Below are 26,092 nucleotides of genomic sequence, written 5' to 3'. Positions count from 1 at the left end.
CCTTTTCAGGTAAGAGGAAGGAAGAAAGGAAAACACAGGAAGAACTGACGGTATGGATTAACAGTCTTGGCATAATCCAGGCTGGTAGTCAGTTCACCCTTTACTCCAGCTCTGTGTTTCTACATGGGAGATTATAGGCATCTACTTTTTAAAAAGGGATAATTAAATGTTAAAAAGTAGTCTCCTTTTAACATCCATTGAATACATTCTGAACCCTGGCATTATCCAATTTAATCAGCACACCTGCCTTTTGAACTAAGAACTATGGTTATATCCATTTTTTACAGATCTGCACACTGAGGTTCAGGAAGATAAGAAACTTGCCAAAGGTCACACAGTCAGTAGTGAGAGAGTTGGGATTTGAATTTCAGTCATCTGGACTCTAAAATCCAAATCCTTATTTGTAGGCAGTGCTCAACTACATCCTAAATGCTCAGCAGTAATGCCAGACCTGTAAGCCTAGGGTAGAGTTTAAAAACTTCTGTTTCTATGAAATTTGTAGTATAGTTTAGCCCTTCTCTCAGTGGGCTGTAAAACAGCACCCAGCAGTTACTCCAGCAGCCAGGCCCATGTTATGAGCTCCATAAATGCTTGTTACCTGATTGATTATGCATCTCACAAGCAATTTTGCACTTGAAATACTTTTGTGACTGGTTCAGAAGTGGCCAAAAAAGTGAGAAGTTGCTGGCGGCATTGTGTTCCCTAAAAAAAGTAAGAAATACCCTTCTAGATCTGTTAATTTTTTTTTTTTTTTTTGCCTGTTGAGGTTCCTTCAATTCTTCTTTCATTTGGATTTCCTAGTCCTGCCAGACTCACTCAGAATGGGATGCCCTGCAGGGTTTTGGCAAGACGGTAAGAACTGGCCTTTATATCTTGGCTCGGACACTTGCTGTTTGTGTGATCTGGGCTCATCATACACCTGTCTGAGTCTCCACAAAATTTCTATAAAACAGGGGCAATAATAATAACCTATGTCAAGGATATTATGAGTGTACATAATAGTTACTCGATTCCTAGTTCTTATCTTTATTAATTAAACCTGTCAATTTAGACATTAAGGTCCTTCTGAAAACTCTTTACAAATGCCATGCGTGAGAAAAAAGAAGAAGAATGTCATGGATGGATAGATTAAGGAATTCACGTTAACCAATAGAGCTTAAAGATGACATGCCAAAAGGATGTTTTCAGCTGCAAGGAAGAGAAAATGCCGACCCAGACTGGCATAAATAGTAAGAAAATATGTCATCCAAAGGTGTGGCTGTTGAATCAGTGGCTCACTGGTGTTGGTAAGGACCCAGGTTTCCCTGCTCTCTCTCATCCTTCTCTAGAGTAGGCTGTGTCTACTGGTGGTCACAGGTTAACTGGAGCAGCAGGTAAAGGCATCCTACCTGGATACAGCAATATCCAGAGGTAGAGCAGGGGGCTTTTATTCCAGTTTCTTCTTCTTAGGAGGGCTTCTCTGATAGCTCATTTGGTAAAGAATCTGCCTGCAATGCAGGAGACCCCAGTTGGATCCCTGGGTTGGGAAGATCTGCTAGAGAAGGGATAGGCTACCCACTCCAGTATTCTTGGGCTTCCCTTGTGGCTCAGCTGGTAAAGAATCCATCTGCAATGGGGGAGACCTGCGTTTGATCCCTGGGTTGGGAGGATACCCTGGAGAAGGGAAAGGCTCCCCACTCCCATATTCTGGCCTGGAGAATTCCATGGACTGTATGGTCCATGGGTTGCGAACAGTGGACATGACTTTCACTCACTCACTCACTTTTTGGAAACCAGGAAACCTTTCCCACAGTCATCCCATCAAATATACTTTACATTGCAGTTGGCAGAACTGAATTACATGCTAGAGTCTAATGAGACCCCTAAGGTGGAATTAAACCAGTTAGGATTTTAACTCTGAGCTGGGGATAAGTCATGTTAGGGAGGATGACTCCTTGAATGAAACGCAGGTTCCATTAGCAAAGGAAAATGGGGGGGGGATTGTTTTGATTACCTCCTCTTCTCCCCATTAGTGGGAGGTATTCCTACCCTATGGTTGTGGGGATGGCCAGACACACGACCCTTGCGCTGGGCAGATGAGACTGACAGCAGTTGTTAGTCCCTGGTTCTCTCAGCCTTGGGAGGAGGACGCCACACACCCACGCAGGACCACATGAGAATACACTTGGGGACCAAGAATGCGTCGTCACAAGAGGCGAGGTGCCACTTAGCTGCTGCAGGAGGATCTGATTGGCTTTTTGGAATAATTCCATGGGCTGGCAGGAACTGAAGCCCACTGCTCAGGGTTAAGCAGGAACTATGCCTGATGCCCTCAACAAGAAGGGTTATATGGCTAGGGGACCTTATGGGTGCAGAAAAATGGATAAGGAGACTTGTGGTTAGGCCATTTAAGGTCCTCCCAATTTTATCAGATGTCAAGGCAGCACATAATACAGAGCTTTAATTTTAGGACTTAACAACACAGGTATGGATGTGGAATATCTTACATGTGGCAGATGACCATCCATCTGAGCAGCCATCCTTTCCTGCCTTTGTCATCCATCCAGCTGTCCAGTATCCGTCTGTCCATGCAGCCATCCTGCCGGCCTCTATATCTTCCACAATGGATTGACACTATGACTGCTTCTCTGGTTAGTTTCCATGGCGTCCAGTGCATAGTTGTTTGAGAGTAGTCAACATTTGGATCAGCCCTTCTAGTCCTGTTGCTAACTCTTCACCTTTCTCAACTCTGCATTTGCCAGTAGAATCAACTCTTTTGACCCTGGAATATGTTTGTTTTCTGCTCTACTTCTGCTTTTGCTATAACCATCCTCCTTTCTTTTAAACTACTGTCCAAATTTCCCCTCCCTTGAGCCAACCCCCTCATCACTCAAACACACTTTCTCTCCCTTCCCTGAATTCTGGTTCTTTCTCGTGTCAGCCCAGAACTGGCTGGGCAACTGCTTTGTGAGAATGCATAACCACACACTCCTGTTGTCACTGCATTTACCATCAGAATGAAAATGAAAGTGTTAGTCGCTCAGCCGTGTCCAATTATTTGTGACACCATGGACTGTAGCCTCCCAGGCTCCTCTGTCCATGGAATTCTCCAGGCATGAATGCTGGAGTGGGTTGACCATTCCCTTCTCCAGGGGATTTTCCAAACTCAGGAATCAAACCCACGTCTCCTGAATTGCAGACAGATTCTATACTGCCTGAGCCACCAGGAAAGCCCATTTACCATCAAAGTCCAGTAAAAAATATTTATGATGTAGATACAAAAGTGGTGTGACTAAAATCTCTAAGTGAGCATTTATCTAGCATCTGGCATGTAGAAGGCACTCAATAAAAAAGTGTAGAAATGGTCAATAAAACACCTGAATAGCCCTAAAATTCTAAACATTATTTTTAAAAGCCTGCATATTGATTGATCTGTAGAGAATTTCAGAGCTCAGAGAAATGATTTCTCTCAATCTAGGTCACTATTTGACTGGCTTCAACATTTGCTGCACACACCCTTAGAATTTTCACGTTATCTATGGACTATCTATGTTATTATCAACATGTTTTTTTAAAATTGATTCATTTTAAAACCTATTCTAGCTCAAAGCAACAGTATCTGTGATACTGAGGGCTTTATGTCGTAGTTATTTTCCGGTATCTTAGAAAAAAACACAATTCAGGTATCAACTAATTGTCTAGGTGACACCTGAACGTCTTTCATGCGCCACAGTTAGGAAACTGTAATCTTGCTATATTCATATTTATTCTTTTATGATAAAAAGCCAGTCAGACACAAACATACCATTGGATGTTGGCTTCTGTATGCTTCTCTATGAACATTTTATTAGAGGCAAGAGACAGCGCATCAGTGGTTGCCTGGGGCTAGAGATGGAAGTGAGGTTGGCCTTGAACAGGCACCAGAGGACTTTCTGGGGGTGATGGAAGTATTCTAACACTGGGTGGTGGTGATGTTGTACACTATATACGCTCAGTCATGTCTAACTCTCTGTGACGCCATGGACTGTAGCCCACCAGGCTCCTCTGTCCATGGGACTCTCCAGGCAAGAATACTGGAGTGGGTTGCCATTTCGTCCTCCAGAATATCTGCCTGACCCAGGGGTCGAATCCACGTCTCCTGTGTCTCCTGCGTTGGCAGGCAGATTCTTTACCTAAACTAGCGCCACCTGGGAAGCCCCCCGCACACTGTATGAATTTAGAAGAATTCATCAAACTGTGTATTTTAAATGGATACATTGAGTGGTTTGTAAATTGTATCTCAAAGAAGAGGAAGGAGGAGGAGAAGTAAGAAAAATGGTGTATGAGGGAATTTCTGGCGTCCTGGTGGTAGCCTGTTTCTTGATCTGGGTGTTGGATACAAGGTGTGTTCACTTGGTGAAAAATTCATCAAACCATTCATTTATGTTTTATGCACATTTGATATATGAATGTTATATCTCAGTGACAAAATTTACTAAAAACAAACAAAATCAGCCAAGGTTGGGGAGGGGGACACAATTCCTCTCCAAATGATAAAAATTTATTACTTTCCTATGTATTATTTTGTATAATCACATTACCCTGCCAATTTAGTCTCGTGACATTACAGGATCAGGTTTGGTCTATCTTTATAACAGAAAGGGTTATAAGAAGATAATATTTAGCTTGTTACACAAATGCTATAAGAATGTCAGCGGAAGCCATTGTTTCTTAATTATCCACTGCTGTTATCAAGATGGACAATATTCAACTTGCAACCAAAATAAATAGATGTCTTAAGAGACCTTGGTGGAACAATCACATCACCAAGTCTCAAAAAGTAACCCCCTCTCTTAGCCCAGTTCTCCTGCTGCCTGCCAGAGTTTCGATTCTATATTTATCTTTCCAGATCAGCAGTAGAGCAATTAGTTATTAGAATAAGAGCTACCAATTTATTGTGTGCCGACTTTATGCCAGGCTCTGCATTAGCAGAGTTTTTCATACTCTAATTGCCTCACTTCACTGTCATAACAGTGAGTTGCTTTATTCGACTTTATGATGGAAGAAACTGTGGCTGAGGGTCCAGACCCATACTGCTGGTGACAGGGCCAAGTGAGTCAGCTGGAGCCCCACCCCGCGTGCTCCGCTCTGTCTCGGAACCTGACGTCAGGCACAGGAAATCAGTGACACGTGTAGAATTCTGAATCCTGAAGCATGGCTCTTTACACGGTTACTATAGTTACTTCTCTACATGATGCTGTCTTTTTTTTTTTTTTTTGGCCAGGATAACAATGGATCCAGTATTAGCCAGTGAGGTTTGAACCCCCACCATCATCATGAAACTCAAGGACATTTCAGTAGGCTTAAAATAATGTTCCTGCCTTTTAAATAGACCTTATATTTCAGAAGTCCCTGGGACATGAACAGATCCTTTTCTGTGGCAGCTTTACTAATATTGTTATTTGCTCCTTGTGTAAAACATAGGGGCTTCGAAAGGTAATACAGCTATAGTTCAGGCAGAGTCCCACAGGACTCCTTGATAAAAGCAATGCATTTGGGTGTTGGGGGCGGGGTACACGGGTGTTCCCATAGTACATGAGGTTAGGGGGAGAGCATCCAGGCAGGAGGGCATGTGGAAAGAGAGGCCTTGGATGTGTTAAGAAGAAGAGACTCAGCCTGAGAGGGACTGGACAGAGAGCAGTGTGCTCTGCTAAGTGAATAAGGCTCTTGCTAAACTAGGACTCCCATGCCGAGGAAATGGTTTGGATTAGCAACAGGCAGGAGGGCAGCAGAGGCCTGAAATGTGTTACTGACAAGCATTTAGAGCACTGAGCTGTCAGGGAGGGTGAGAACTCAGAATCGGGAGTTGTCTTGCCTCCTGCGTGCCAGCTGGCCATGCCATGGTCAGGCAGTTTTCTTCCCTTTTGGCACAGAAGGACTCTCAAGGCCCGTGAACTTCTCACATGTGGCCCACTAAAACACTCGGGGGACTAAAGACAGAAGCTGACCTCCTGATCCCTTTAATTACAGAGTCAGAATGGTGAAGAGGCTGGTGACATCCAAGGACGACCACAGGGCCTCTCTCTCAACACTGGTGAGAACCAGATTCCTTCCCCTGGTTCTGTAGCTCCAAGCTGAGTTTTGGAAGCCGATTAAAGAGAAGATTAGACGTAATAGGTAATTAGAAACCTTATAAAAAGGAAAAACGCTCTTGTCAAATTTACCAAAGTGTCTCCATGGCTGGAAGTGGGGGAGGCGTTGGAAACCTTGCCGGCTGCAAGAGGGTGGCTCAGGGGCTGGGGCAAGCGTGCGGAGGAACTGGAGCCAGGCCCCAGGGTGGAGCCAGGAGACTGTTTAGAAATGGATTTCCCAGTCAGGGCAGCCAGTGGGCAAAAGGCTAAGGAAGCCTTTACCAGTCCCAGGAGAAGCTGAGACAGTGAAACCAGTGGCCCAAGGACTGAGGGGGAGAAAGGGAGAGACGCACACACAGAAGAGACAAGACCGAGCACCGAGAAAGGCAGAGTGGAGTGGGTTTCTCCACAGGCCATCCCCTCGGCTGTTCAGCAAACCTCAGGAGGGGTAGTTGGGAGGAGTTCAGCCAAATCTTGAAAAGTGAAGCATAAAAGTCGATCAGTCCTGTGACTCCTTGCGACCCCATGGACTGTAGCCCACCAGGCTCCTCCCATCCACAGAATTCTCTAGGCAAGAATACTGGAGTGGGTTGCCATTCCCTTCTTCAGGGGATCTTCCCAACCCAGGGATCGAACCCGGGGCTCCCACATTACAGGCAGGTTCTTTACCATCTGAACCACCAGGGAAGCCCTCAGCCAAGTCTTGGGTCCAGATAATTCACACAGCTGCTTTAGGGTCCCTTACCTCCTGAGGTCCCGAAAGAATGTCTCCATCCTGGGAGGGGTTGTGAGGAGGGTAATTGAATCACCCCAAGTGGCCTAATGTAGGTTTAGCCCCCAGATGACTTGCTTGGACTCTCCAAGCAGTTGATCAGCATCCCCTAACTTTTGGGGGGCACCTTCCAACCCAGGGGATTTTCTCAGCCTCTCTTGGATCTTTGAGACATACACTCCCTCTCTGGTTCCCACAGGACCCCCATTTGAACGCTCCACAGTCTGTTTGGGGGAACCTCCTGAAGGCGCACAGACTTTCTTTTTGCATATGCCTGGCCCACCCATCCTAGGGCCCCAGGAGGCTGCGGGGACTCTGGTGCCACAGTTGAGGTAAGGTGGCAGGGGTGCTCCCTGCTGTGGTAATCATCCAAGAGATTCATGCTGCTCTGGGGGCCACATTTCATTTGCTGGTTCCATTTCCCATCTTGTTTGAGCTTTTCTCTTTGGTGCTTTTTCATTTCTCCGCTCAGTAAACCTCACCACCCAGGCTTGTGGCTGAGGCTGTCCCAGGTGAAGCCAGACTCCCTGAATGAAGGCTGAGACACGGCCTGCTCTGTCAGCAAAGTCACATTCCACTGGGTATCTGACAGTCATAAACTGAGTGTTTATGCTCAGTGGGGGCAAGCAGAGGGGATGGTCTTGGAGCCCAGGAATGGGGAGGGGGTGAGGCAAGGGAGGTCTCCCAAAGGAAGGGGGAGCCCGTGCTCATTCCTGCTAGAGTTCCCAGATAAAATACAGGACCACTTGTTATTTAGTGCAATATTTGTGACATACTTAAACAATTATTCGTTGTTTATCTGAAATTCAGATTTAACTGAGCATCCTGTGTTTTCCTTTGATAAACCTGGCAGCCCTGGTTTCTGATGAATTATACAAGAGTTAGCTGAGTAAACAGAGCGACTGGAGGGAGGGGCACCCCTGTGGCGGGAACAGCATGTGCAAAGACGCGGTGGTGACTGTGCTTCACTTAAGGAACTAAACATCGTCCAGGGGCAGAGAGGCATGGGGTTTGGGTTGGGGGGAAGGGAGGGCGTGGAGGGAACGCACTGAACTGTCACATGGGTGTCGAGCAGGAGCTCAGCACCAGGCATGTGGCGAAGACCTCGGGTGCTGTTGTGAACCAAACGGACAAAACAGCTCCTGCTCTCAGGGAGGTCACGGTTCAGCTGAGAAGCAGTGAGGTGGACAGGAAAGGACTGACGCTGTGGAAGTTACTGCTGGGGGACGTCAGCTGGGCTGGGAGGTCAGGGAAGGCCTCTTTGGGGAGATGACAACGTGCTGAAGGAGGAGGAGATGGGCTTGCCCCGGGGGCTGGGGGAAGAGTGTTTTAGGTAAGGGAACAGCATGATGGCAGCCCTGAAGTGAAAATGTTTGCTGTGGATTCTCGATACCAGAGGGGCCGGGAAGGTGAAGAGCGTGAAGAGGTGCCTCGGGGAGAAGCTGGGCCAGTGGGCAGGGGCCGGATCACACGGGAGGGAGGGGATGGGGACCGGCTCCCCAAGGCAGTGGGAGCCAGGGACAGTGAAGTTGAAAGGAGACAGGGTGACACAGCCAGCCCTGTGTTCTTGAAGGTGACTCACGCTGGAGAGAGGAGGACAGAGGGATAGCGTGGGGGCAGAGAGCGCAAGGGAGGCCTGGGTGGGGCTACGGCAGATGCCCAGGATGGACAGTTGGGTGGCTCGGCCCCGCGCAGTGGTAGTGGAGACAGAAAGAAAGGGAAGGCGAGATGGATCCCAGCTGCACTGAGGAGGAAGACTTGGCAGGGCTGGGTGATCTGGTGCTGGGAAGTGAGTGGGTGGGAGAAGCAGGCGTGACTCAAAGCTGCTGGTTTGGACAGATGGGAGGACGGTGGCGCCACTTGCCCAGCTGAGCTGGGGACTTGGGAGGCTTGGGGGTGGTGAGGCGAGAGAATTCAGGTTTGTACATGTCGAAGGTGAGAGAGCCGGTGGTGGACTGCGGAAGGGGAGCCAGGCAAAGCGGTGTTCAAACCTCTTTTCTCGGACTTGGCCGTGTGGCCTTCATCACCAACTTGACCTCTCCTTGCCTTCGTTTTCTCATCTGCATTCATGGGATGAGGTGGGTCGTCCTGCTGGTTGTGAGGGTGCAGCGGCCTCCAGGATTACCTCTAATGATGCTGTCTGCCGGTATTCGCTCCCATGCTGCAATAGTATTGGTCTGTGAGACCAAGAGACTGTGGGTGTGTCACTCAAGGCTAGGCTATAAGAGGTGCAGGACTTTCCTGGTGCTCCAGCGGCTAAGACTCTGCGCTCCCAATGCAGGGAGCTGGGGTTCCAACCCTGGTCAGGGAACTAGATCCCACATGAAAATTACATGAGTTAGCTAGAAGCACATGTCTGTGCCCCAGCCAACAGCAGTTCTGACATCCAGACTGCAAGATCTTCTACCTACCTAATCCACTTTCAAATTCTTGACCTTCAGAAACTGTAAGATAAAAAAGCATTTGTTGGGAATTCCCTGGCAGTCCAGTGGTTAGGACTTGGCACTTTCACTGCCCTGGCCTGGGTTCAGACCCTGGTCTGGAAACTAAGAGTCCACAGGCTGAGTGGTGTAACCAAAAAAAAAAAAAAAGGAAAGTTTGTTGTTTTAAGCCCTTAAATTAAATTTTGGGACAATTTATCACGCAGCCACCCTGAAAATTCATTGGAAGGAATGAAGCTGAAGCTCCAATACTTTGGCCACCTGACGCGAAGAGCTGACTCATTGGAAAGGACCTTTGCTGGGAAAGATTGAAGGCAAGAGGAGAAGGGGATGACAGAATGAGATAGTTGGATGGCATTGCTGAATCAACAGACATGAGTTTGAGCAGACTCCAGGACATAGTGAAGGACAGGGAAGCCAAGCATGCTGCTGTTCATGGGGTCGCAAAGAGTCAGGCACGACTGAGGAACTGAACAGTAAGAAGTAGATTACTGATACAGAGGATAAAAGCATTTAGCATAGGTCCTTGGCACATAGCAGGGGCTTTAGCATACACAGCATTTGTTGGTCTGGAGTTCAGGAGAGAGGCCTGGGCTGGAGGTATGGATTTGGGAGGGCTTTGGCTTTAGAGACAATAATGGCATTCATGGAGGTATCTGAGTTAGTCCACAGGGAGGGTAGATGGAGAAGAGGGTACAGCCTCGGCCAGACACCGGGGCATAGGAGTGGGTAAACCAAGAGGAGGAGCATCTTCATGAGTCTGAGACGGAGGAGGAAACTAGAACAGGGCTGGGGAAGAGGTTGTCCAGTGATGTCACTTCAGGGAGATCTGAAGGGTATCTTTCAGATTCAGCAACAAAGAGATTCCTGGTGGCCCCACAAGAGCTCTGCAGGTGGAGAAGTGGGCCCTGAGATCAGGTTGAATGCTGTGAGTCAGGATACAAGGGTAAACTCTCTACCCCCAGGCCCCAAATCAGGATGACCTATAGGAGAATCCTCTGGAAAACCCAAACAACAGAAAAATCTCAGTCTTACAGAGCCTGCTCTAATGAGTAGACACCCACTCCTTAATTTATTTTATGAGGCTCATGTCACTTTGATAATGAAACCAGACAGAGAGAGAGTATGATAGGAAAAATCGTAGGCATATCTTGTTCATAGCAATGGATACAAAAACTCCAAATAAAATATTAGCGAATGAAATCCAGTACTATACGAAGAAGAAAAAAAGCACACATCATCAAGGTGTGTTTATTCCAGGAATGCAGGGATGGTTTAATACAGTCAAAGCCATAATTGTAATTAACTACATTGGGGGGGAAATCTCACATTTGATAAAATTCACCAGGGCTTCCCTGGTGGCTCAGATGGTAAAGAATCTGCCTACAATATGGGAGACCCAGGTTCAATCCCTAGGTCAGAAAGATACAACACCCATTCATAATAAAGCAGAATAGTACTCCCTTATTCTGATAAAGGGAATCCACCAAAAATCTGCAACAAACACCATATTTAATGGTGCCATATTAGAAACAGTCAAGAACAAGATAGAAATGGCCACTATCATCGTTATTCAAATTTGTGCTGGAGGTTTTAGTGCAGTAAAATAAGGAAAAGAAAATAAAGACTGGACAAGAAGATTCCAAATGTTATTACTTGCAGACTCTATAACTGCTTACATAGAAAATTCAAGAGCGCATATAAACTTATTAGAACTCAATTAGAACTAAAGGAGTTGCTGAACATAAAATTACAGAAAATGAACCACATTTCAGTAACTATCAATATGTTATAAAATGTTTGATAAGTTACAATAGCAATAAAACTTCTAGATATGTAGGAATTGTAGTGACACAACCACTGAAAAATTAATTCCTCTGAGTTTTTAGATGAGGAAATAGACGTCCTGAGAGGGGAAATGACTCCTTCAGGGATACCAGTAAGAAAAGGGCAGTTTTGGATTTTCATTGGCACCAAATCCTGGAGGTCTGAGTGTTGGGTAATGTCAGAATTATCTTTCTTAAAAAATAAAACTTTTTTTTCTAATTATAAATTCAGCATCCACGCACTCTAGAAAAGATAGAAAATTCAGAAGAACATTTGAAAGTAATGTCACTAATATTCCCATCCTACTGCCTAGACTATGATCAATGATTTGATATATTTCCTTCAAAATGTTTGTCTATGGATATTTACATTTTTGGAAATAAAATCAGGATTGTACCATATATACCATTGCGTGCACTGCTTATTTTTACACACATTCTCCTGTATCCTCACCTAGTCTTTTTGAATATAATGGTGCACTCAGGTATATTAATGAAGCGTATGCCATTTATGGAACCTATTCAGCCAGCCAGGCTCCTCTGTCCGTGGGATTCTCCAGGCAAGAATACTGGAGAGGGTTGCCATTTCTTTCTCCAGGGGGTATTCCTGACCCAGGGATGGAACCCGCGTCTCCTGCTTGGCAGTCAGATTCTTTACCACTGAGCCACCTGGGAAGCCCACTGAGTTTTTCAGAGAAAACCAAATATCATATAACTGCGATGATCGTGCAGATAAACACCAGAGGCAGTCACATACTCGAAATGGTGACGCACAGGTGAGTTCCCAAGGCAAGTGGTTATACTGGTAAAGTTCAGTACAGTTCAGTTCAGTTGCTCAGTCATGTCCAACTCTTTATGACGCTATGGACTGCAGCACACCAGGCCTCCCTGTCCATCACCAACTCCCCGGAGTCTATCCAAACTCATGTCCATTGACTCAGTGATGCCATCCAACCATCTCATCCCATCATCCCCTTCTCCTCCTGCCTTCAGTCTTTCCCAGCATCAGGGTCTTTACCAGTGAGATAGTTCTTCACATCAAGTGGCCAACATATTGGAATTTCAGCTTCAACATCAGTACTTCCAATGAACTCTCAGGACTGATCTTTAGGATGCACGGGTTGGATCTTTTAGTCCAAGGGACTCTCAAGAGTTTTCTCCAACACCACAGTTCAAAAGCATCAATTCTTTGGCACTCAGCTTTCTTCATAGTCCAACTCTCACATCCATGCATGACTACTGGAAAAACCATAGCCTTGACTAGACGAACCTTTGTTGGCAAAGTAATGTCTCTGCTTTTTAATACGCTGTCTAGGTTGGTAATAACTTTTCTTCCAAGGAGTAGGCGTCTTTTAATTTCATGGCTGCAGTCACCATCTGCAGTAATTTTGGAGCCCCCCCCCAAAATAAAGTCTGTCACTGTTTCCACTGTTTCCCTATTTGCCATGAAGTGATGGGATGGGATGCCAGGATCTTCATTTTCTGAATGTTGAGCTTTAAGCCAACTTTTTCACTCTCCTCTTTCACTTTCATCAAGAGGCTCTTTAGTTTTTCACTTTCTGCCAAAGGGTGGTGTCATCTGCATATCTGAGTTATTGATATTTCTCCCAGCAATCTTGATTCTAGCTTGTGCTTCATCCAGCCCAGCGTTTCTCATGATGTACTCTGCTGCAGCTGCTAGGTCGCTCCAGTTGTGTCCGACTCTGTGCGACCCCATAGATGGCAGCCCACCGGGCTCCTCCGTCCCTGGGATTCTCCAGGCAAGAATACTGGAGTGGGTTGCCATTTCCTTCTCTGGGATGATGTACTCTGCATATAAGTTAAATAAGCAGGGTGACAATATACAGCCTTGCCGTACTCCTTTTCCTATTTGGAACCAGTCTGTTGTTCCATGTCCAGTTCTAACTGTTGCTTCCTGACCTGCATACAGCTTTCTCAAGAGGCAGGTCGGTCTGTTATTCCCATCTCTTTCAGAATTTTCCACAGTTTATTGTGATCCACACAGTCAAAGGGTTTGGCATAGTCAATAAAGCAGAAATAGATGTTTCTCTGGAACTCTCTTGCTTATTGTGAAGGAGAAATGGCAAAAACCCTATACCTGATCTCACCTGGAAAGGGATGGGGATTTGGTTAGCCGGAAGTGAGTTCCGTTTGGAAGGAATCTATGTTTGGAAACCAATTAGCTCAGAGACTTTAGGTAATTCCCCACTCTTGCAGCCTTGGCTTCCTTCGTGGTGAAATGAGGACAGTATTGGTGCCAGCTTCCTCTCGGGCTGGCTCCTTCAATCCTCAGAGCCTTTGCACTGGTCGTTTTCTCTGCTGCCCTTCTCTCCAGCTGGCTGTCTTTCCCTACTCCGCCCACAAAAGACTGGAGAGGTGACCTTATCAATCCCACAGAGGGCAAGGCCAGGAGTCCTGGGACCACAGTCCCAGAGTCCAGATCTTGTATAGTCAACCGTATCTGCAGCAGAGGCCCCCTCCGCTTATTCTCCATCGAATTCATGTACCTCCCAACATTTTATAATCATAACTTTTTTTGTGTGGTCATTGTTTTGTCGGCTGTTTACTTGGGTCTTTAATGTTTCTCCTTTCATTAGGAAGCCCCTCCTTCTTGGTGACCGCTTTACTCGCCAGGCCTGGCACTTGGTCGGGGTCCCTTAAGTAAAATGACAAGAGAAACTAGGCTTGAGTCCTAGCGAAAAGTGCCGGGGGCTGGGCAGATCCCCCAGTGCGGGCGGAGGCGGGACGTCGGGCGAATTCTGGGCGGAGCACGTGGGTCTTGGGCCCGAGCTTCGGGGGCGGGATCGGGCGTCGGGGCGGGGCTTCAGGACCGCCGCGGAGCCAGGATGAAGGAGCCGCCCAGGCTACGCCTGGTTTGAGTTTCTCCAGCCGCTCGGCCCTTCGGTCACTAGCCCGCGCCGCCGTTAGGGGGCGCCCGCGCCTGTGGCGCCGCGTCTCCGCTGGAAAGGCGCCGCCCGCGCCGGGCGGCAACAGCCGCAACTCCGGGCGCGGGCTCAGTCGTCCCTTCTGCCGCCGCCGCCGCCGCCGCCGGGCGCGGGCTTGCTCGTCCCCGCGCTCGCGCTCTCCGGCCGCCGGCGTCTCCCGGCCCGGCAGCCACCGCCGCCGCAGCGCAGTGAGTAGGGGCGGGCCCACGGCGCGGAGGCCCGGGGCTCGGGAGGGCCGGGCTCTAGCAGAAGACCGCGCGGAGCGGCCGGGCAGCGGGGTTGAGGGGAACCCGGGTGGTGGCGGGGCCGCGCTCAGGGGACCTTGGGGAGTCCAGGCGGCGCGCTCCGGGGCTGGCACGAGCCCGCCGCGGGCTGCCCGCGATCAGAGGCCGGCCTTGGGCGGAGGATCCGGGGCCTGCCCCGCTGGGACTTGCGGGTTCGGCGGACCCGGGTTCAGGGCTCGGGTGCGCGCCCCATGCCCGGGCCCCAAGTGTCTCCCGTCCCACGCCCGGGGCCCGGGTCGGGGTGGGAGACTCTGCCAGTGGGCAGCAGTGAAGCCGGGACGGGAGCACCTCGAGGTTTGCTGGAAAATGATTGATTGTGGGTGGTGCTTATTGGCTACAGTTTACCTTATTTTAAAGCCTCCGGCAGGACTTCTGAACCCTGCCTTAGGGAATTTTTCTGCCCCAAAGAGAGACTGACCGCAGCTGAGTTAATGCCCAGATTTGTGTGTGCCAGGGCATTTTTAATGCTGGACGTCAGAGGTGATAAATGGCCATGGTAATGAGGAGCCCCTGAAGCACCTGCCGGGCTGTCAGTGGTGGAGGCTGTGTCTGAGGGGTGGGACTCGAGAAACGAAGCAGAGATCCTTTTTGGATATTGTGCTGAAGTTATCATGTTTCTGCAACTATACCAGTTATAGAACAAGTTGGATACTTCCAGTTTTAGGGCTTTGTGATGGAAGAGGTTTGAGTGCCAAGAGACCCGAGGTAACTTGGTTTGGCTAAGAGCGTTTGGGGTAGCCTGAGCGTGTCTTACCGTTTCCCCTTGGCATGTTCATTTTCTTTGCTGTCACAAACGCCCGAGTATATGAACGATTCCAAGATAGGAAAGAAGGGAGGGGACAGCGTTTAGCACAGGGCTGAGCCCAGGACTGAGATGCTTTCAAATAAACAGATGTGTAGCTAGGAAAAGGAAAATCTCTTTTTTAACTTGCATGGTTGGTAGGTTGAGACAACTTGCTCTTTGGTCAGACCATACTAGTACTTCATTTTGCATAACATCATAAATATTAAGAATTGAGTGGTGAGGACTACCATAGATGCTGTTTCTAAGGTTCATGTCATTTAAATTTTAATTTGTTGCAGCTTAAAGCATTACTGCATAAAGAAATTCTAGGGTGAATCTGTGAATCACTGAACGTGTCTTGGATTCTGATATTTGGAGTCTATTTAAAATGGAATCCAGATATTTATTTGGATTTGGCTTTGCCTTGGACATAATCCTGAGTCATGCTTTAGAGTTCCTTCCTTCTGTGACGAAGAGTTCAGGCGTCTGGTGGTCTCTGTGAAAGCCAGATGCTCTCTTTACCTGTGGTTCTCCCTTGTGGTGCTCCGGGAAAAGGAGGACTGATGAGGGAGACTGGAAGCACATTAAGTGCCCTCCTCTTCCATACTTGCCCGGTCTCCATGCCCAGGCTCAGAATTGCTTGTGTTCACTCGCAGGTTTCTCAATTAACCACAGAAACTGTATGTATGGTACTGCCACTAGCATTTTCACACTTGCCAGTTTACCCATAACTGTGGGTAAGTGATCTCACTTATTTTTTCTCCAAGCAGCAGCTGGGCAATACAGAGTGATTTACTCTGGGTCTTATAATTAGTAATGAAGCCAAGCTGGCTTAAGGATCCTCACCTGTGGCTTCTTCTCTCTCTCCTGCTCTGGCCTGCCCGTGACCTCAGACCCCAAGCTCCCATCTGTCACCCTATAGGCCAGGTGTTGCCTCTGTGCTGTGCTTAAGTGGTACTGTTCTTTTGGGAATGTGGTATTATTCTGTTTTATCTTACAGAAATTAAGGTAAGAGGAATGGTATGGTTTTGTGACTATTTGTGGTAGCTCTTCAGTAGGAAAAGTCACTTTTAACTTACAGCACCTTTTTTGTAGACCACATGGAGAGAGCAGAGAGAAAAAAGGATTCGTTTTTGGATGAAATGATCTGTTTGTGTAGTGGTTGTGGTCAAGCATCACCTAACACCATAATCATATTCTCCTTCTGTGCCTGGCTACTTAAGCCAGCCTGTATGTGAATGTTAACCCCAAAGACTCCTTTAGATGTTGCGGAACTAGTTACTATAAAAAGTATTTCACTTTCAAAAACTCCCACATTTCAAGAACAGAGAAATTCAGCACAAAGGTGATTTTGAAGGTATGTATAGATGGAATTTCTTGAGTTGTCTCTTCTGAATGCCAGCCACAAAGATTTCAGTAGAAAGAAAGGCATTTTAAAAGGGCTACCTGGAAACTTAGGGAAGGAAATAGTGATGTGTTTATTATTTATTCAAGTTTGGAGGTGTGTATTGCAATGTGTAAGTTATTATGTAGGATAGGAGCAGGAGTTTTATTCCAGAGAATTCTTAGTCTGTAGCAGAAATGATAAGCCCAGAATATGTGTGCTAAATTAGTTCATCATAACCACGAACCCTGTAATTGAGTTCTGCTGTGGTAAGGAAAATGAGTGTCAGGGGTTCTTAAGTTATTCTTTAAGTCATTCACTTGTTGAATTGTGTGTTTTTCACATTTGCTAATGTAGAAAATTGTTAACAGTTTTTTTTAAGGCTTCCATAAATTCTTGAGTTTGTGTTTTCCTTAACATAATTATCTGCTAACACTACACTGTCAGAATTTATATATTAGTCATAATTAACCTTTGAAGTTGCATCTGGGTGAATTTTCAGAACTGCTGTACTTCCTTTGGGAACACTCTGCTGGTTGTTACCACATGTATTTTATTTGCACCAAAGGTCAGATCTTTTCAGGTGAAGTTGATTTTACAGGGTCAGAAGTCTTTGAATTTTTGTGTTTGGTTGCATTCATTGTTTTTTAAAACAAGTTTTAGTAAGGCAGGTCACTATAAAGGAAAGATGTTTTTCATTGGTACCTTCATGATCTCCATTCCTGTCTGTTTTTCTGAAATATTAGGGGTGTGTTCCTCAAATAAGACAGGCACATTTGATGCCCATTTCAAGAGCTTCCTTCTGCTGTCTGTCTCGTGGTCCTTCAATTTCTCATTAAGTCCTCCACTGCTGAGTGCCAGAAGGGAGAGAAGATGAAAAGCAAATGAATCATTTCTAATTGTTAACAGCTCTGGAAAATGACTTAGTAGAAGAGATTGAAGCTATTCTGGAAATTCTTTTGCACTGTGTTTTATTTCATTCATCTGCATTGTCTCTAAGATGGTCCTGCTGCTGCTGCTGCTAAGTCGCTTCAGTCATGTCCGACTCTGTGCGACCCAATGGACGGCAGCCCACCAGGCTCCCCTGTCCCTGTGATTCTCCAGGCAAGAACACTGGAGTGGGTTGCCATTTTCTTCTCCAGTGCATGAAAGTGAAAAGTGAAAGTGAATTCGCTCAGTCGTGTCCGACCCTCAGCGACCCCATGGACTGCAGCCTACCAGGCTCCTCCGTCCATGGGATTTTCCAGGCAAGAGTACTGGAATGGGGTGCTATTGCCTTCTCCTAACAGTCATCAGTTCAGAGGTTGATTATCCGGCTATTGGTTGACCAGGAATGTCCTTGCTTTTTTTGTTTGTGCTGTATCTGAGCATCTCTACAGAGGATGTTTAGAAGTAAGGCATAGAGATAAAATGTAAATTAATCATTACTATTTTTCCTGCTCTATAGCTCTTAAGTGAACATTTTCATTTTGAGGGTACAGTTTAGTAGTTGTTGAAAGTGATAGTAACTTCATCTTATTTTGATGTATCTTATACAGGAATGAAGGGAGGCTTTTGGGTACTTTTTAAAGAAACATGGACTTATGTAGATCTCCATAATTACTTTCCTGAATTATTAAGCTTTGAGGTTTTATTACATCTTTGTACAGGAATAGAACCTTGCCTTTTGCTGTAGAACAGATTCAGGAGCATCATCTAACTGTGTGTGTGTGTGATTGCCCAAAAAGCTATCTTGTTTTGATTTAGCAGTAAAAAAAGAAAGGATTAATAGTGGATGGTCCTTGCATAACAGCCGTGACTTTGATGATACGTGTTTCTTCGTTTGTTTTTTACTTGTCTTTGGTCTCCTTTTTTTCTTTTTTGGCATCTCCGATGTCTTATTCAACTGTTTGGATATTCGCAGAGTGGAGTTGTTTAAGATCGAAGATAGCAGTCTCGAATCACACTGGACAGTAGGTCCTTGCTATTTTGCTTCAAGGGAATTTTACAAATCCATGATAACTGCTCACTTTGGCTGAGTTACTGTTATATTTGTAAATAAACCTTTACTAGGTGGATAGCATTAATAGATGGCTGTTAGGGGTTTTTAAGTTAGTCCTTTGGATTTCTCATTTCTTGGATATTATTCTTTCAGTTTCTGTTGGAGGAAGAGGTTTGTGGAAAGATTTGGACTAAGAATCAGAAAACCCCAACTCCTGTTCAGTTACTTTCTAGCCATGGGCCCTTGAGCAAATCTCTTAAAGTGCCTCTTTGTTACATCTCCGAAAGTGGAAAGTGAAATTCACTTAGTCGTGTCTGACTCTTTATGATCCCATGGACTATAAGGTCTGTGGCGTTCTCCAGACCAGAACACTGGAGTAGGTAGCCTTTCCCTTCTCCAGGGGATCTTCCCAACCCAGGGATTGAACCCATGTTTCCCGCATTGCAGGCAGAAACTTTACCAGCTGAGCCATGAGGGAACCCCAAGAATACTGTAGTGGGTAGCCTATCCCTTCTCCAGGGGATCTTCCCAGCCCAGGAATCGAACCGGGGTCCCTTGCATCGCAGGCAGATTCTTTATCAGCCGAGCCACCAGGGAAGCATCTCCACTGCTACTGCTAAGTCACTTCAGTCGTGTCCGACTCTGTGCGACCCCATAGACGGCAGCCCACCAGGCTCCCCCGTCCCTGGGATTCTCCAGGCAAGAACACTGGAGTGGGTTGCCATTTCCTTCTCCGATGCATGAAAGTGAAAAGTGAAAGTGAAGTCGCTCAGTCGTGTCTGACTCTCAGCGACCCCTTGGACTGCAGCCTACCAGGCTCCTCCATCCATGGGATTTTCCAGGCAAGAGTCCTGGAGTGGGGTGCCATTGCGTTCTCCGAATTATTCACATTCGGCTTACTATATCAGGGATGTTGTAGAGGAGCCCTCAGCCCTTTACTTAAATTGTTTCTTTATTCTAGAATCCCTTTTCAGGTTGTCCAAACATTCCTGCTGAGTTCCACTGAGACGAGCCCTTCCCCAAAGTCCTCCGTTTTCATGTTTGGCGTTCTCACTGGCTCCCGAAGCTCTCTGCCGGTCCATCTTTTATATGGGACCTTCGAATTCTGTACTTGAGTTGTTGCGTGTGGCCCTTCTTCATAGACTGAAAGCCCCACCGGGGCAAGGACCATACTTTCCTGTTTCTGTGTATGTGGATTGCACACAGGCCCCCTACCTCCCCTTCTACCCTCCAGTAAATGTTGGTCGACTGAATTATTTTTGAGGCTGCCAGTAATGAACCCTTTGGGTGATGGGAGAAGGCCAGAGGTGGGCATCTTAGCAGAACTTTTGGGTGACTGACCTTTTAAATCACTCAGTTGTTCCATCTGCTGATCTGTCTGTTGCATCAGTAACTGAATTAGGTGCACATAATACAAATTGGTAAAAACCTGTTTCTTGGTTCTCTTAAAATTCTGTTGTTGAAGTCAGTCAGAGGAATGAGAGATTGTCATCGCAGCCCTGCATTTGATGTTTGCTCCATTTCTCACCCTATAGCATGTGGAGCCCTACCTATTCCCAGCTGCTGAGTGTGGAGAATAAAAACTGACCGCACAGTTGTCTGGTTTACATTTTAGCTTGTTTGCTTTGAAGATTTTGCAAGGTAGAGAAATGGATGCTTGAGGCTCTGATTTCAGCCCCTGCTGTGCTATGCAAATGTTCTCTACATGCCTGAGTGACCTTTTGAGAAAGAGCCTTTGTGATCTTCTGTAGCCAGGGCCTGTTCTGGGAATTAGTGTGCCAGATTCCTCTAAAAGTGGGAAAAATGAATCCGTTAAAAAAACAAGACCAAACAAACAAACAAACAGTGCTTTTCCTGGTTAAATACCCTTAAGTCCATGTTTCTTATTGTCTCTTGCCAAAGCTTTTGAAATTTGCCCTGGAGTTTGCATTGCCGGGAGGTTTGGGGATTAATGTGTCTGAAGGAGAACGGACTGAAGCAGTTCAGGAGCTGAGAAACTGTTTAAGTGCTTTTAAATTGTAGATAAAAATAAAATAAAAATGGCATCATGAATATCTGGGTGTTTATCAATGTCTTCAGGCTGTCCCTTCCTAAGTGCCAGCCTAGTGACTCTCATGATAGATTGGTAAGGTTCTTTTCTGCCCCAAATTGTGCTCTAATGGTTCGGCATTTAACTTGTTTTGTATTTGTTTTGATTATTGTAGAAAATGAAATGTAATTAGGTTTTCTGTGTTACAGCAGAGCTACGTTTCTGGTGTATTTCTCTTGGAAGGAGATGCTAGTGTCTTGGAGGTTTATGGTTTTTAATGCTTTTACTAAGATGTTTAGTTTATGTAGCTGAAATGCTTATGAAAAAGAGTTTACTGTTTCCCTCTGTTAACCTTTTTGATAAGGATCGTCATAGTTTTGTACCAGATAAGGTTGTAGGGTTAATCATAATGTTCTCCTGCAGGAATTCTAAAAATTGAATTTTCAGAGAAGACAGGTAGAATTTTAATAACTGGTTTACTCCCTAGACTCTCTACCTTCCTCTCAAAGTTTAGGATAACTCTTTCCTCTGTATAAACATTTGCCGGTCTCTTAGGTACCCATTGTGGTAAGGATGTCGGGGGACCCCAGAAGACCTTTGGGAAATTGTTTCTCCCCTAGATCTTTGCCTTAGAACAAAGATGAGTGTTTCTCTGGTGTTTGGCCTGCTGTTGGGTGAGAAACCTGTCTTCTGTTTTCATAGTGATATGCACTGTCTCATGTCTTTTTCTCTTCCCCAAGTTTCCCTGGAACCTGGGCTCCCCGAGACGCAGCACTGGAGCAGATGGATAATGGAGACTGGGGCTATATGGTGAGAGGCTTTTGAGGATGCGTTCTGAAGGCTGGCAAATTATTGCTGTGTGTCTTTTCTCGCTTCATATGTATTCTTAGGTATAATGCATCTCAATGAGAATGGAACTTACGAATGGTACAACCCTTCCCTCCCCCGCAATTAGTTCCTGTGTATTTTTGGGTGTTTTAACTTTGGTGTTTTTAAGTAAGCGAGCTCAGCGTGGACTCTCCATGTAACTTGTAATAATCACTGTGTTTTTGGTCTTAAAGTATCTTTCTCTTAAGACGCTTGCTTCGTAGAGTACTGACTGGTAAATGAGTGTGCGGTGGGTGACAGTCGGCAGGCCGTTTTCCTGTGGTGGGAGGTTAATGGTTGAGAGCCACTTGCCCGCTGGTACTTTTCTTTTGCATGTGCATGTGTCTTCCTATGTTTTTTTTTCCTTTGGTAAGAAATGTTTTATTTGCATATTACCTGTCTTTACCTGTCTTGCTTTATTTCTTAAGTATGGTTTTAAAAGCCAAAGGTATGTATTATTTAGAGAAGCTTGCTTTTCAAAATTAAAGGTCAGATTGTGACATTAATGTTACAAAAGTGATTATACTATCAGATTATGAAATTTGAAAGCTGCTCTTAGCCTTTGGGTATGTGAGAACCCACTCCAGTCTTCTTGCCTTGAAAATCCAATGGACAGGAGCCTGGCGGGCTGCAGTCAGTGGAGTTGCAAGGAGTTGGACATGACTTAGAGACTGAACAACAACAAAATATATGAGATTGTTTTGACCAAACTGTGTATTTTAAGTTAGTATTTGGCACTATTTCTTCCATGAAAAGTTGAGATTAAGTCCACACAAACTTTTATTTTTAAAATTTCATCTTAAAAAAAAAAAAAATTTCATCTTTTCCCTTCTTGAGGGGGAAAAGACAAAAATACTGAAAATAGGTATCTTTATGTTATTCAATCATTTATATTGTTTTATGTTAAATTGAATTAAGAAACATAGAAGTTTTGTTTTTTTTTTTTAAACTGGGGAGAAAATGAGTATATTTTAAGTTTCTCTTCCTCTTCCCATAATATACTCTAACCTGAAAACCTCTAGACCCTGGGCCTGAAATTAAATGGCTTCGGAAGTCATGCCCTCCTTTTTCAGTGTAAGGCTCTGAAGCGGTGGACATAGCTCTTTTTTCTGTTGGAAGTGAATGTTCGATCCCTTCATCTGGGTGGGTTTCTCACTGAAACTAAAGCTGTTTTGCATCAGTGGCTTGCTGGATGTGCTGTAGCCTGAATCTTTCGCTTTGCTTGTTGCCACTACTTTTCTTAATTGGTCAAAGTTAGGATTTAAGAAAAATTTATTTTCAGATGACTGATCATGTTTTAAACAATTTCAGATGACTGACCCAGTCACGTTAAATGTAGGTGGACACTTGTACACGACATCGCTCACCACATTGACGCGTTACCCGGATTCCATGCTTGGAGCCATGTTTGGGGGGGACTTCCCCACAGCTCGAGACCCTCAAGGCAATTACTTCATTGATCGAGATGGACCTCTTTTCCGATATGTCCTCAACTTCTTAAGAACTTCAGAGCTGACCTTACCCCTGGATTTTAAGGAATTTGATCTGCTTCGGAAAGAAGCAGACTTTTATCAGATTGAGCCCTTGATTCAGTGTCTCAATGACCCCAAGCCTTTGTATCCTGTGGATACTTTTGAAGAAGTCGTGGAGTTATCTAGTACCCGGAAGCTTTCTAAGTACTCCAATCCGGTAGCTGTCATCATAACCCAGTTAACCATTACCACCAAGGTTCATTCCTTACTAGAAGGCATATCAAACTATTTTACGAAGTGGAATAAGCACATGATGGACACCAGAGATTGCCAGGTGTCCTTTACTTTCGGACCCTGTGATTATCACCAGGAAGTCTCTCTCCGCGTCCACCTGATGGAGTACATTACAAAACAGGGTTTCACGATCCGCAACACCCGAGTGCACCACATGAGTGAGCGGGCCAACGAGAACACGGTGGAGCACAACTGGACTTTCTGCAGGCTGGCCCGGAAGACGGACGACTGACCTCAGCCCTGGGGGAGGTTCCTGGAAGTGGACTTCCCAGGACATCCAAGAGGCTGACTTTTTTTTTTTTTTTTAAATCACAGTGTGAGATTTTTTTTTTAATATTTGTATTTATTTGAAGGCGTTGGGGACCAGAAGGAAGTACTCCTCTATATTTTGTTCCCTTCACCCCAAGTGTGCATGTGCCTGTTCCGAGCCTCCAAATACCGTTTTTTTGTTTTTTTTTTTAATACAAAGAAGTCTGAAAATCATTATGGTCTATAATGATTTAACAAAGCTTTTTTTTTTTTTTTTGCAGTGCTAAAATGATTTCTGATTAAATAGCCCCTAAATCAACTAGAAGGCTAAAAATGCAGGAGTGAAAGAATAAACAGAGTACTCATGATGCCTTGGGGAAAAATCAGAACATCATGTAGGGTGACCTAGTTTTCAGACCAATAAGCAGTATTGTAATATTAAAGGAAAACTATTCCAATCATGTAAAAGTACTTGTTAAGTACTGCTTTTTACAGTTATGACAACTGTTTCTTTCTATGCATATAAATCAAGCAACCAAATATCTGTAGCCATGGAGATGTCTGACTAGAAATATTTATATTGGATTCTGAATACAAAACGTCCCTGTGGTAGAAATCTTAACATCTTATGCCTGGTGCAGTATAATTGTCAAGTGGTACTGTCTACCAGAAAAAAAAAAAAAAAACCAATAAAAATTGAAATATGAGAATTAGGTGTGTATTGGTTGATTATTGTTAAGGGGGGAAATCTTAATCCTTGTCTAAAAGGTGAATTGTTTTATGTCCTAATAAATACTGCCTATAGCATGTTTGTATTTGATTCAGAAGGACCCAGTGGGAGCTTCAGGGTGCAGTTTATGAAATTCTACTGTGCTGTCGAGTCAGGAATTGATGAAATTACTAGTTTAGTTTAAAACAGCACATAGTTGGACAGCGAATGTACAGCTTGACAATTTTTTTTCCAATAGGACTTATTTTGAAGATCATAGATTTTTCTCCGGTTGTCATTGCTCTGTGACCCTTGTTCTAGCTTTGTATTGAGCACAGGGACAAACCGACTCGAGCCATTTTATTCTCACGTATTAATGGTGACCCATGAATGCAATTTATTATTAAGATTAACTTTCTGAGGAGAAGGAAACTGGAGTGAACGAAGGATCTAGAACAGTTGGAGATACGGTGTACTTTTATTTATTTCACTGTAGTCTTATTTTGCATAGTTCAATGGATTCTGTTTCTTGGAAGTTGCTCACAGGAAGGATTATGTTAACTATAGTGAAACTTCCTAGTTTACTAGAACACCTTTTAAAAGACAGTTCAGAAATTTCCCTGTTGTCTAAGGGAGGAGTAGGGTTCTGAGGCTGTGCACCCCAGACTCCCTTTTCTTCTCTGAGAAGATTCTGAAATTCTCTTCTTTAAAAGGAGGATGAGAACACTGTCTTACATCCGTGTTTGCCCACTTCGTTCTGAAAATTTAAGGTTTGACAAGTGACCAATATCTAGAAACCTGTAATTACCCCCATTTTCACCGTTTTCAAACTAAAATCCTTTAACGTTAACTATTGGTAGGTGGCTGTGGTTTCATAAGTATGAGGTTATCATTTTAGAAAATTGTCTCCTACTTCAAATTGATTAGGGGTTACCTAAAAAACAAACAACAAGGAAAGGAACAGCTTAACCAGTCAACGCATTGTTAACAGAGGTGAATGAAAGATAAAATTAATTTGGACTGAAAACTGGTATGAAGTATGGCTATTAGTTGTTCCAGGGTTTTAAGAGTTAAACGTTTATGAGGCCTCTCCCTTGTCCAGATTACTGGAGATAAGTTTGCTTTTGGTAAATTTTCTAAGATTTATGTTATTAACGATTAAATGATTATATGAGTATATTAGGAAAAGTAGCCTGCTGAGGTTTTTTGCCATTTGTTTGATAATATTTAATTTTGAGTGTGTTAACTTGGGCAGTTGAAAATGATGTGAAAAATGTAGCGTGGTTATATTTGGATAATTTGAGACAGTTATGTCTTTTATGAAATTTTAAATGATTTTTATTGTAGAAGAGTTGATTTTTAAACATTTATGTTGTATCCCTAGGGCTGTTTTTTTTCTTTTCAGGTTTTAAATTGAAGTATAGTTGACATACAATATTGTGTTGATTTCAGGTGTACTACATGGTGATTGGACATTCATATTCATTATGAATCGATCAATCACGGTAAATCTGGGGACCATGTGTCACCAGTCTCCACAGTGTTGCTGACTGTACTCCCTGTGGTATCCGTTACATCCTGTGACTTATTTTATAACTGAAAGTTTGTGCCTTCTAATCTTTCACCTGTGTCCTACCTCCCCAACAACCACTGCTGTATCTTTGAGTCTCTTTCTGTTTTGTTTGCTCATTTTTTTTTTGATAGAATTTAATAGAATTGAAATTATATGGCCTTTGTCTGTCTTTTGTCTGATTTATTTTACGTGGCCTAGTACTCTCTAGGACCGTTCATGCTCTTGTAGATGGTACAGTCTCATTCTTTTTTACGGCTGAGTAATATCGCTGTTTATGTACACCATAATTTCTTTGTCTGTTCATGTGTTGGACTCTTAGATGGTTCCCATATCTTTGCTGTCGTAAATAATGCTGCAGTGACTGTAGGTGTACACAGGTATCATTCAAGTTAG

General features: G+C 44.7%; 1 protein-coding gene across 21 annotated transcripts in view; it reads left to right on the top strand.

The window, feature by feature from the left end:
• KCTD6 (potassium channel tetramerization domain containing 6) overlaps positions 1–24,127 on the top strand; it is a 48,108-nt gene extending 23,981 nt beyond the window's left edge. For 4 of the 21 annotated variants that reach the window (XM_086367207.1, XM_086367210.1, XM_086367205.1 and 1 more), the window contains 4 exons: positions 5,989–6,135; positions 7,061–7,193; positions 21,276–21,345; positions 22,714–24,127. In XM_086367207.1, the coding sequence (XP_086223333.1) occupies positions 7,132–7,193; positions 21,276–21,345; positions 22,714–23,400 (819 nt within the window). In that variant the 5' untranslated portion in view covers positions 5,989–6,135; positions 7,061–7,131 and the 3' untranslated portion in view covers positions 23,401–24,127. Of the gene's footprint in view, positions 1–766; positions 853–5,988; positions 6,136–7,060; positions 7,194–14,067; positions 16,499–21,275; positions 21,346–22,713 lie in introns of those variants that run through there. The other 17 variants (XM_086367212.1, XM_086367204.1, XM_086367214.1 and 14 more) reach the window with 10 other exon arrangements.
• Positions 24,128–26,092: the final 1,965 nt, after the last annotated feature.

This window comes from Bos grunniens, chromosome 22 (assembly GCF_055505025.1).
Source record: "Bos grunniens cultivar Pamir isolate PY7600 chromosome 22, Bosgru_T2T1.0, whole genome shotgun sequence".
Lineage (NCBI taxonomy): Eukaryota > Metazoa > Chordata > Mammalia > Artiodactyla > Bovidae > Bos > Bos grunniens.
This window is presented reverse-complemented; position numbering and strand designations above follow the sequence as displayed.